Source organism: Dreissena polymorpha, chromosome 11 (genome assembly GCF_020536995.1).
Source record: "Dreissena polymorpha isolate Duluth1 chromosome 11, UMN_Dpol_1.0, whole genome shotgun sequence".
NCBI lineage: Eukaryota > Metazoa > Mollusca > Bivalvia > Myida > Dreissenidae > Dreissena > Dreissena polymorpha.
The window spans coordinates 27,667,972-27,681,022 of NC_068365.1; the positions used below are offsets into that span (position 1 = coordinate 27,667,972).

Consider the following 13,051-nt stretch of genomic DNA (forward strand, 5'->3'; position numbering starts at 1 on the left):
ACAATTTTACCTTTGACGCTTAATGTAAAAACTACTGGGTAATGGTCACTTATGCCTATTTTTGGTATGATTACCTCAGAAATGTTGTCATATTTTGAATACAAATGGTCTAATATTGATGATGAACGTTCCGTAACCCTTGTTGGAAAAGACACGTGTTGTTTTAAATTAAAATCAGTGATAAGTTTTTCCCATTTCTTATTGTTAAATATGTTTTGGCTTAAACAGTGAAAATTAAAATCCCCGGTTGAATACATATTACAATCTTCCATGTCTGCCTTATTTATCTGTAATTCAAATGAGTCAATCCAAGATTGAGGGCTATTTGGTGGGCGATAAACAAAGTTAATTAGATAAGGTTTGTACTTAACAATGTTGATTTGTAGCCAAATAGATTAAATATCGTCACTTTCTAAATCATGTCTACGTACAAAAGAGATGCTATCTTTTATATAAACTATTATACCGCCTCCAGCAGAAATAGCCCTATCACGTCTTACAATGCTGTAACCGGAAATGGATATTGTATTAATCTCCGTTTTATCATTTAAAAGTGTTTCACAAAAGCCTACTATATCTAAAGAACTATTTTCGTGTAAGTAAAAACGAATTTCATCCAATTTAGGCAATAAATGTTGGATATTCAAATGCATAATATGCAAACCTTTATATGTAAATGGAATATAATAATCATTATTTATGTTACATTTTAAAGTAGATTGTATGTGAGATTCCATAAGAACGTTACTATCCAGGGATGATATATCAGTGTCTAAATTATTTATTGTGCTACATTTAACATTATTCAATCTTAAGCAATGTGGTTTATGTTGATTTGTATCATCATTAGCAATAATTAAACTACACTTACATTTGTGCGAGTCACATTGGTTACATACCGAGGAAAGAATGTCAAATTTATTTGTGCTATATAACGATGTAGTACGTCTGTCATCAGTAACCTATTGTCTTTTGGGTAGTCTGCAGTCACGTGTAACATGATTTTGACGTCCACAGTTCATGCAGTGTCGACTGTTTTCATGATTGACGTGTCGACGAACGTACCGGAAGTCACGATTTTCATTATGACAATCCTGATATTCACTCCGGGTGTCCTGGTGTGCGTTCCTTAGATCATGCTGCCTGAAGAAGTTATGGTGCCCATTACGGAAGTCATGATGCCCTTTCCGGAAGTCATGATAACCGTTCCGGAAGTCACGATGCCCGTTCCTAAAGCCATGAAGCCCGTACTGGAAGTTCGGTTTAGCGCTCCGGTATTCACGATGCCCGTTTTTGAAGTCACCGTTAGAAGTACGCCTCCGCTGATTTTGATCAAGTTGACGATGTTGTTGTTGTTGCTGCTGCATTCTTTTCTTAGTTATATGCACTACTTCATTGATTGCTGCCACAAGTGAACTTGATCCATAATTACTTGGGTGAATTCCATCAGGTCTGAATAGTCGATTCGCCAATTGTCCGTTTCCGTACACAAAACAATTATAACAATCGATCAGCTTTACCGGAAGTTCGCTTGATACATCTTCTATCATTGAGTTGAAATCGCGTACATCAACATCACGTCGAGGACTTATTTTACAAATAAATATTTCACAATTTGTTTGATCTTGAATGCATTGCGAAGTCTGCAAGATTACATCTTTGATTATCGAAATTGGCTGGCCATTCGAGACATCATTCCCACCAGCAAATATTATTATTTTTGATAAGTCAGAGATATTCATTTTTCGCAGCTTTTCACAGATATTCAGCATTGTGTTCCCCGGCAAAGTGCATATGTCCACAGATTCGCATAATCCTCTCAAAATTGAATCTCCAATCAGTAACGTCTTCGACGTTTGTGGCGTAATGTTCGATTTATGCTCGCCTTTATTGGTTTCTACTTCAAAATGCACAGTACTTTCTTGTATATCGGAGATTGCTTGTGGGCTAGGCTCAAGTGTCACTTGTTCGGTTTCTAGTAATGTGTCATTTTCAACGGGATCATCGAACATCCGTTTACTTGTTGCTTCTACAGAGCCATTCATATAACCTTTGGAAAGAACACTTGGTATGGAGTTTGCCTTAAGTATATCTCCTAGCGATTGAAATTTTTTCTGTACAGATATATTTAATTGGTCGAGTGTTTGCTTCAGGTCTTGAACGTTTTCCTGTAAACAATCGCATTTGTCGTCCGTACCTCGGGAATTCGTTGTACTATTTACTTTTACACTATGGATAATGTCTTTCATCTCATTGAATCCGCGATTGGTGTTTAAGATGTGCTCACATACATCTTTTCTGCATATCACTTACAGACTTTTGAATTGTTTGAATCAAACAAAAAAGTGTTTCAAAATCAAATTCAATCCCGGTGCTCTCCGTTTGAGTACTTGCGTCAATTTTCACGTGATGAACTTTTAACACCAATTCAAAATTTTCAGGTTGCTTGGTATTTACCATGAAATTGAAATCATTTATTTCCGGTCTCAAACAACATACATCTTTTTCTTCAGTTTGTTTATTTGTTAACACTAGCATGCATTCCTGAAGAATTTCTTGAAATTTTGCATTCACTTCATCGACAGTCAAGTTTTCTGATATTAATTTATTTGAAGTGAGTTGTATGATTTCTAATAAGTCACTTTCCGCAAACTGATTCACCATTTTCCCATTAACCAGACACGAACATTTTGTGTGATACAAGTTAATTGTATACACACCATTTCTTCCGGATGATAGCCTGTATTTAGTTTCCACTAAATACAACTACTTTACAGGCATGCCTGAATACAACTACTTTACAGGCATGCCTGAATACAACTACTTTACAGGCATGCCTGAATACAACTACTTTACAGGCATGCCTGAATACAACTACTTTACAGGCATGCCTGAATACAACTACTTTACAGGCATGCCTGAATACAACTACTTTACAGGCATGCCTGAATACAACTACTTTACAGGCATGCCTGAATACAACTACTTTACAGGCATGCCTGAATACAACTACTTTACAGGCATGCCTGAATACAACTACTTTACAGGCATGCCTGAATGCAACTACTTTGCACATTCAGAGCTTAACAGTAATATGTTGTCAATAAAAATGTGGTTCCCAATTCCCTAATGCATTTGCATTAAGTTTTGAATGTTTGGTGTCATATGATAGGAAGAACTGTCTCTGAGACACTGATGCTGCCATGACACATGTTTGGAATAGACAAATCTACAATATGTTCTACACAAAATAAAAAGGGCCATGAATCATGAATAAGCCAAAATTCCTTGCTTTACAATCATAAACACAAGGCCATTCAACTGTGACAGATTGAGAGAGATCTAACCAGGAGTTTAAGCGGAATTGAAAACACACAATTTTAGGACTACATTCCATATATATTCCATAGTAGAAAAATGGACAATGGTCCATTATTCTGCCAAAACTCATTACAGCTAGAATTCCTTTCTTTACACTCATCTAAACATGAAGGACATTCAACTGTGACAGTTTGATTATTTATTGTGCGAACCTGCTAGATAATAATTATACCCCTCCATATTACGACATGTGGTGTATGGTCGTATTTATCAGTGCTGTGAAAAGCTGTTAATTGCAAATTTTACAATTATATTTTTGACACATTAACTCATATGTATCAGTTCAACTCTTCAAAATGAAAGGTCCTGACTAACAGTTGATGTGTATATGATTAAAAAATTATCACATCCAGTACCTCCCTAGACCTGCATGCATTTCAGACTGCGTCAAGTTGCCCAGATGCACCAACAGTTGACAGCAGCCCACACAGAACTGACAGCAAGGTAAATCGGCTTATATTGCTTTTTAACCAGGTTTTCCGAAGGAAAAAACTGGTCATTAGATTGGCGAATGTCGGCGGGCTGGCGGAACAAGCTTGTCCAGGCCATAACTTTGTTGTTCATTGTAAGATTTTAAAATCATTTGGCACATTTGTTCACCATCATTAGACAGTGTTTCGCGCGAAAGAATTACGTGGATATCTCCAAGGTCAGGGTCACACTTTGAGTTCAAAGGTCAAAAAAGGCCATAAATGTGCTTGTCCAGTCCATAACTATGTCATTCATTGTGAGATTTTAAAATCATTTGGCACATTTGAATCATGTCAATATCTCCAATGTCAAGGTCGCCATGACTTAAAATAGATTTATTTTGAAACAAACTTACAAAGGGGGTTAATTTTGTTTGTTCATTTCAAAAGTTCAGTTCAAGTTTTCTCCCTTTATCAGACTTTTTTTCACAATGAAAACCTGGTTTTGTGACAATTTTGTACCTTGTTATAGCTCTTGTTTGAACCTTTAATTTAAGCTTCATGGCTTTGAAATCTTTGGTATTTTTAAGACACCTAAGTTTATTCCTGGATTAAACATGTACTTGGTGTCTCAACAGATATTTAGAACTCTCAGAATGGGTGTCAAACCTGAGTTGTTGTGATCAATAAGCGAACACCGTTTCCACCTGTTGATGGCAACCTTTCCATGCATTTCCATCTACAAACCATTATCAATTGTTGACCGTAGAGATAGGGATTTAAATGTAATGTTTATAGTTTACGGAAAAACAAATTAAAAAAAAAGACCTTGCTAAAGAAGTATTGGTAAAAGTTTCACAGTCAGAGCACTATCCCATTTGAAATTAAGGTCAGCAGTGAAATAATATTTTTGCAAGAACAATTATTTGATGAATAACAAACACAGATTTGCTATACAACAAACCAAGTCACTTAGAAACTTAGTTAAGCAAGCATACATAGGTTTGCATTGCTAAAATAAAGTTTTGAGAGCTTATAAAATTGAGAAACAAAACAGTCCGTACTGCATTTAATATTTAAGCTAAGTGGGCACAAAACTTCATTCCTTACATGGAAAACAAATGAAGGTTTGATTTGGCTTTTTATACCAATTAAATTCAATAAGTAAAGTTAATTTTTATTTATTTATTTTATTGTTGCTAATATGAATTTGTAGCTACGTTGTGAAATTGAAAAAAAGGTCAATAAATGTTTGGATAATAATGGGATTTAATGGCATTGCATTGTTGTTTCAGTTTTGAGAGTCTACAGAAGTCACACCAGACGACACGACAGGAGCACCAGACCCTGTCAGAGATGCACGAGATGCTGCAGAAACACAACACAAACCTCAAACAGCAGTATGACACGTAAGTGTGTGAGGAAGGGGCCCGAACAATTAACAATTTGGCGCGTGTGGGGGTGGGCTTCAGAATGGCACGTAAGATGCATGTGTGAAAGGGTGGGGGTGAAAAAAAAAACAGTATGACCTGTAACTTGTAAGTTAGGGGTGCTGTGTTTGCGCTTTTTGTGAACTGGCTTTACAAATGAAATATGAGTATTTGGTACAAGGTAAGAGCAACGCCATCTTCAAACAGCAGTTTGACACTTTTGTTGGAGGGGCTGGAGTGGAGGTGGTGGATTGTGAATGTGTGAACTCTTACTGGCTAAACCATTGGTACCAACCTCACACTGTAATGTGACAGGTACATGTGGAATAGAAAGCTTCAAGCTTTGGATTGAATTATATCTGGGGAAAATTCATCTATCTGTTATATCCAGGGCTTTTTTTCCTTCTTTGGGACCCGCCGAAAATCGGCCCTTTCCCCTCAGATTTTTTTTCCCCTCAGCAGGTAAATTTTCCCCCAGACTTCATTTTTTTTTTTTTAACTTTAAATACATAAGTTAACCTGATCCAGTGTAGAAAATATAACATAAAATATAAATAAATTAAATTATCTGTTGCCTTGATTTTGTTTTAAAAACAGCAAAATATGTTGAATTGATTATTTAAGACTTTCCTTATTTTCCCCCAAATCCGGCGTTTCGCGTGATTTTTTTCCCCTCAAAAAAGGCCAGGCCCTTTCCCCAAAATCATATAAAAAACCCTGATATCTGCTTGATAGGAAAATAATAAGTCCATGGTTTACTTTTGACAAGGCTCATAAACAATACAAAGGCAATATTACTTTATTCTTTAATGATCTGACAAAAAAAGTGGAATTAAAATAAGAACATTATTTTACTCTGAATAAGAACATTATTTTACTCTGCTGTCTTTTAGAGAAATTGTTTTGCTTTGTGTGTAAAAAAAAGCAAGTAACAAGTTTAAATAGTCAATACAAATTTAACTTTTGTTGACATGAAATTTTGTGGATTTATAAATTCAAGACTTTGTCTGATATGAGACTTTGGACTTGAATGTTTGTTGGACGTTTTTATGTCCCCCACTATAGTAGTGGGGGACATATTGTTTTTGCCCTGTCTGTTGGTCTGTTGGTTGGTTGGTCTGTTGGTTTGCGCCAACTTTAACATTTGCAATAACTTTTGCAATATTGAAGATAGCAACTTGATATTTGGCATGCATATGTATCTCATGGAGCTGCACATTTTGAGTGGTGAAAGGTCAAGGTCATCCTTCAAGGTCAAAGGTCAAATATATGGGTCAAAATCGCTCATTTAATGTACACTTTTGCAATATTTCAATATTCAAGATAGCAACTTGATATTTGGCATGCATGTGTATCTCATGGAGCTGCACATTTTGAGTGGTGAAAGGTCAAGGTCATCCTTCAAGGTCATATATGTGGCCGAAATCGCTCATTTTATGAGTACTTTTGCAATATTGAAGATAGCAACTTGATATTTGGCATGCATGTGTATCTCATGGAGCTGCACATTTTGAGTGGTGAAAGGTCAAGGTCATCCTTCAAGGTCAAATATATGGGTCAAAATTGCTCATGTAATGTCACTTCTGCAATATTGAAGCTAGCAATTTTATATTTGACATGCATGTGTATCTCATGGAGCTGCACATTTTGAGTGGTGAAGGGTCAAGGTCATCCTTCAAGGTCAAACGTCATATACGGGGACATAGTGTTTCACAAACACATCTTGTTTCTTTCGAAATAATTGGAATTCCTTAATTGCTTCTTGCAAATTATATTGGTTTCACAGTATTTGAACATTATGTGTACAATACATTATACTTTGTATGCCCCCAGATCAAATGATCGGGGGTATATTGTTTTTGGCCTGTCTTTTTGTCTGTTTGTCTGTCATTGTGTGTGTCTGTCCAAAAACTTAACCTTGATCATAACTTTTGCAATATTGAAGATAGCAACTTGATATGTGGCATGCATGTGTATCTCATGGAGCTGCAAATTTTAAGGGGTGAAAGGTCAAGGTCATCTGTCAATGTCAAATATATGGCTTCAAAGCGGCGCAATAGGGGGCATTGTGTTTCACAAACTCAGCTCTTGTTTCATATTTTCATCATGCTTTGTAGAGAAAGGAAAAAGTGCAGGGTCTTGGGTAGTGGATTTTTTTCTCAATACATTGGTTGACAAAAATAAAATGGCTAATGAAAAGATTACATTAAAAAACATTATGTACAAATATTAGACTATATAATGACATAGAATTACCTGATTATTAGACAAGTTACCAGACCTGTCTGGCTTTCTACCTTGCCCTTTTTTAATCCTTTGTCACTCAGAATGCAAAGTGAAAATGGCTACGTGCAAACAGGATGAACCAGTTACTCGCAGTCTGTTCAGATTTTATGCTGTTTGCTGCTCATCAGTATCTAAGGGTTTGAAATGAAGCCTTGAAATCTTGAATCTAGTAAGAAAGGTCTTTAATTAAATTTAACTTTCTATTGGACTACAAATGCATCAAAATACATATCTAAATGGTAAAGGGTTAACAGCACCATGTTACATGATGTACTGTTTGTGATCTAAAGCCTTTCCCTTTGCTCTCATGGACTTCTCTTTCTCTCCAGAGCCATGGAGCAACTGACGGCCCTTCAGGAGGAGAGGAGAAAGGTCTCCACGCAGCTCAAAGCTGCAGAGGCTAAACTGGAGGGTGAGGCAGCAGTCTTAGTGCACACTTGTGTAATGTAGAGAAAACTATTTATTTTAGAGGCTGTGATAGTGTAGACAGTAGTGGCTATGGAGTACACTTTGCCATTATTTGATCCCCAGTTAGTTTTATACATTCAAAAAAAAAATCTCTAGAACTGGTTCTGGATTTTCTGATTTTTTTTTTTAAATGATTGGAATTCTTTCATTATTACTTGCAAATTATCTGTGTGCAAATAGGGAATATGAATCGCTTTATAAATATGTCTGTATTTTGAAGAAATGTAGATGATATGTGGTTTAAATCATTGTAATGTCTAAACATCCTGTTTTGTCACTGGATAGAAAAACAGTTTAATTAAGGACTCGCTTAATATAAATGGGTCACGTACTTTTGAATAAAATTGTAAGCAAATTGTCAACCTTAAAATCATACAACCACGTGAATATGGTAACTCAATATCTACAATTAAAAATATAGCTGCTTCATTACCCCTATCCTGCTCACAAGTAACTAGCACTCTGTTCATGTTTTATGCTATTTGCTACTCATCAGTATCTAACGGTTTGAAATGAAGCCTCTCAAAAAGATGAATCTTTCAAGAAAGATCTTTAATTTAATTTGATTTCCTAAGAGACTACCAAAGAGTCAAAATGATATCTCTGCGGTAAAAAGTTATTAGTGATCCTGATAATCCTAATGTTTGCCCACAAGTACTTATAGTGATCACAATATCCCACTGTTGCTCACAGACTCTAAGAAGGCGGCCCTGAAGTGGGAGTACGAGTACAAGCGTTCAGAGGAGGAGAGGGAGACGATGGACATGAGCATAGAGAAACTCAGGGGCAACCTGTCCTCGTCTGAGGCCAAGAAAAAACAGCTGCTAGAGCAGGTGAATGGGATTCAGTCAGGTTGCAGTTGAGCTTTGTTCTGGGAAGACGAGGCTTAATACATGTGAGGGTTGTCGCAGATTAGCCTGTGCAGTCTGAACAGGCTCATCAGGGACAACACTTTTGGCCTAAAGTCGATTTTTGTTATAAAAAAAAGACATCCTTAAAACAGAGGATACCATAAAAGCCCATAGTGCCTTCTCTGATTAGCCTGTGTAGACTTCACAGGCTAATCTGGGATAATACTTTACATCCATGAAGCCCAGTTTTCTCAGAATGCGACTCAATTATATCCCTTGTTACAAAGTGAAGAAGGATATACTGGAATCATCATGGACATCTGTCTGCCTGTAAACACAAACGTTCGGTAGACATTCTCCTATGGTTTTCAATGTACAGCATTCAAACTTGAAGGCATTTTTCATTTTAATATGAATCTGGATTGAAAAACACTATTTTATAGTGCTCTCTGAGGCAGACACTTTCATGAATGTTATGATTAAATTATTTTTGGAAAATGTGTCTGAATGCAAAATGTAGCAAACAAACAGTCACCATTGGAAAATAGGTTCTTCACACTACCTTTACTACAAAAACAACATCAGAATGTTAATAAATTTGTTATTTCATTTGCAGGTATCACAGCTGGAGTTTGCCTGCAGTCAGAACGAGGCCAAGATCTCCAACTACGAGGTGGAGATAAAGGAGCTTAGGTCCGAGGTGGCCAAACATCGCCAGATAGCGGCTCTCATCAACAGTCTCAGTAGTGGGGCTCCTGTTGACTCGAGCATCCCAAACACGTCAAAGAGCTCGAACTCTTCGAAAATGGATTCTTGATTTGTGATACTTTTCTGAAATGAGGCTGACATTATGGGGTTTCTTGAGTTGATGTAAGTGTGTGCAGGATGGGTACGCAGTTTGTGCAGACAATAGATTCAAATTAGGGGTAAGTTACTGATACATACAGATAACTTCCTATACATTAACTTCCAGTACATTTAAAAAATAGGTATTTTTGAAATCTGATGGACTTGAAGTTTTGATGGCTCAAAGTATGGGAGTGTTTTTTTGCTTTTCCCTGTGACCTTGTGTCATCAGCACTCGACTGTATTTGTGTAAACTGATCACAACTTCAACAACAATACAATTTGTAATTGCAGACTGAGGATAATTTGAAAGAAAAATAAGCAGATTAAAAAATCATTAATTTTTATAATTTATTCTGTCACGTTGCTGTCTAACTTGATTTAAACTGATATTTTGCGAGCATGCTTGCTAAGTCAGTTGCATTTATTTATTAGAAAATTTTGTGAAAGTAACAAAATATAGATTAGTTGACCTAACATGCGTGAATAAATTTGTGATTGTGAACATGTGTATAATGTGTTTTTTAAACTAATGTTATGGAAAGTAAAGTCTTAAACATTGACCAAGTTGTTGGTGTTTTTTCCCCTGGCTATCCAAGAGCAGTATAGCAATTGGCCTGTCTGTTTGTATATCAGTCTATTCATCTGTATGAAGTTAACCACAAATGACATGTTTTGTCCAACATCAATAATGCTTCCTACTTTTTTAACACTATCAAAACAACCACATCACCTGACCTCACTTTTACCTGGAAATTTATCTACTTTCTGACTCAGACTTACTTAGAAAGTCCAAACTCTTAGCTAACTCAAAGTGACGTGTGTCTTCTTGCATCAATACAACTTGCTAAAATCTTTGATACTTGTACATGTATGGATGGTGTTTTTCAACTCTGTTGCGCGAATGGACCTCAATATGACCTTGATATTGACCTACTACGTATGGAATAAGGTCACAATTCGTGGTCAAACTAAATTTACCAATTCAGATCAAAACCCTTCGTTAACCTAAATATGCCTGTTTGCTTCAAATCAATACTTTTAACTAAAACGCTTTGATAGTTCAGTTCAGCACTCAGCACCTGGTCTCATTTTGACATTGACATACTTTTTGACCTAGCCTTATTCGATTGGGCTAATGAATCAATATTGACGAGGCTTCCAGGGGAGGGCTTATGCATTCATTGAATGCATCATCTCGTTTTTGTTTGTTTAATTTTGTCAGGGTGATGCCATTTATCAAAGTTCATTCATACATTTTAAGATAATTTTATATATTTAAAATAAGGGTAAAAAAGAAGCCAGCAAATGTACGTATACAATCAAGTATAATTTGCATACTCAGGAGAGATGGCCCTTATAACATTTGGTTTTACAAGGATGTGTTTGTTGAAGTCAATTTAACTTCAGTTATCAGGGAACTACGATTGTCACTCCTGACACCGCTTGTAGTAATATATGTAGCAAGTTGTTATAACCATCTTACAGAAATTCTAAGTTGCAACAAGGGCATAATGTTAGCCTTCTTGACTTAGAATTCTAAAATTGCACATGCACAGTGTCGCATCATAACAACCCATTGGTGCAAAAAGGTACCATGTGATATTGAAATAAGATGGCACATGGTACCTTTTTGTACCAATGTGACAAATAAGGTTTCATGCAAGTTCTAAATGTTTATATTGAAAAACATATGCAAATTAGAACCCAAAAATAGAAGTCCATGGTGAATTCAGTATACTCTCTACTTTGTTGTGACAGATATAATAATAAGTGATGACAGCTTAAAGTGATATTATGGGCATCTCACAGTTAATAGGTGTCTATCGCAATCGTTGTTTATTTTTGGTGTTTTCACTTCATATACACTAATATTTGTTAATGCAGCATCAACATACTAAAACAATATCCCGGAAAGAGAAAAATAATGCATTTTGAATATCAACCGTACTTTCGTTTGACAACTGATCATGCATGTACGATGTGATACTAAATTTAGTTTTAGTGCAAATTCTTTCATACGACACAAAGACACAATTTTTTTTTACCTATCATTTCGGCTTACAGGACTCACCGGTCACGTAAAATATTGAATATAAAATCTATTTTTATAAACAACTGGGAGCAAGAAGAGTGGCAGATAATTGGTCAGTAACCACATTTTAACTAACTATTTTGACCTGTTAATTCTTTTCAGATCAATTCAACAATGAACAAGAGCACCGCCTTGCGGGTGCAGACCGCTCATCTATTTTTCTTTTTAAAGGTGTAGGGACCTATCTCAATTTCAATCACAAAGGAGGAAGGGGTGGAGTGGAGAGGGGTGTATAGTGTGGGGTGTGGTTATTTATTACATTATCTTCCAAGAATGCCAAAAAAAATGCAAGAAAAAAAATATTTGTTTTGGGGGGGGGGGATTCTTGGGTTGGATGGTTGGACGGTATTTCAAAAATAAAATAATAAAAATAAATATTTGTGTTTTTAACCATGTTTGAAAAAAAACAAGAGATGTGTTTGTCAGAAACACAATGCCCTCTATTGCGCCGCTTTGAAATTATTTTTTTTTATTTTTTACCTTTGACTTTGAAGGATGACCTTGACCTTGAACTTCAACCACTCAAAATGTGCAGCTTTATGAGAACGCCTCTTTGAAATATTATTTTTTTGACCTTTGACCTTGAAGGATGACCTTGACCTTGAAGGATAACCTTGATCTTGAACTTCCACCACTCAAAATGTGCAGCTTCATGAGAACGTCGTTTTGAATATTTTTTTAGACCTTTGAACTTAAAGGATGACCTTGACCTTGAAGGATGACCTTGACCTTGAACTTCCACCACTCAAAATGTGCAGCTTCATGAGAACGCCGCTTTGAATTTATATATATTTTTTTTTACCTTGAAGGATGACCTTGACCTTTAACTTCCACCACTCAAAATGTGCAGCTTCATGATAACGCCTCTTGAAAATTATTTTATTTTTTACCTTTGACCTTGAAGGATGACCTTGACCTTGAAGGATGACCTTGACCTTGAACTTTCACTACTAAAAATGTATAGCTTCATAATAACGCTGCTTTGAAATTATTTTTTTTTACCTTTTACCTTGATGGGTGACCTTGAACTTGAAGAATGACATTGACCTTGAACTTCCACCACTCAAAATGTGCAGCTTCATGAGAACGACGCTTTGAAATGTTGTAATTTTTTTTTACCTTGAAGGATGACCTTGACCTTTAACTTCCACCACTCAAAATGTGCAGCTTATTGATAATGCCGCTTTTAATTATTTATTTTTTTACCTTTGACCTTGAAGAATGACCTTGACCTTGAAGAATGACCTTGGCCTTGAACTTCCACCACTAAAAATGTGCAGCTTC

At 36.0% G+C, this 13,051-nt stretch overlaps 1 protein-coding gene across 2 annotated transcripts in view; it reads left to right on the forward strand.

Moving 5' to 3' along the window:
* The window catches only part of LOC127850755 (protein CIP2A homolog), a 46,074-nt gene extending 35,839 nt beyond the window's left edge, over positions 1-10,235 (forward strand). For both annotated transcript variants that reach the window (XM_052384044.1, XM_052384045.1), the window contains exons 16-20: positions 3,763-3,825; positions 5,087-5,200; positions 7,837-7,919; positions 8,669-8,808; positions 9,443-10,235. In XM_052384044.1, coding sequence (XP_052240004.1) covers positions 3,763-3,825; positions 5,087-5,200; positions 7,837-7,919; positions 8,669-8,808; positions 9,443-9,643 — 601 coding nt within the window. In that variant the 3' untranslated portion in view covers positions 9,644-10,235. The remainder of the gene's footprint in view (positions 1-3,762; positions 3,826-5,086; positions 5,201-7,836; positions 7,920-8,668; positions 8,809-9,442) is intronic.
* The last annotated feature ends 2,816 nt before the right edge of the window (positions 10,236-13,051 follow it).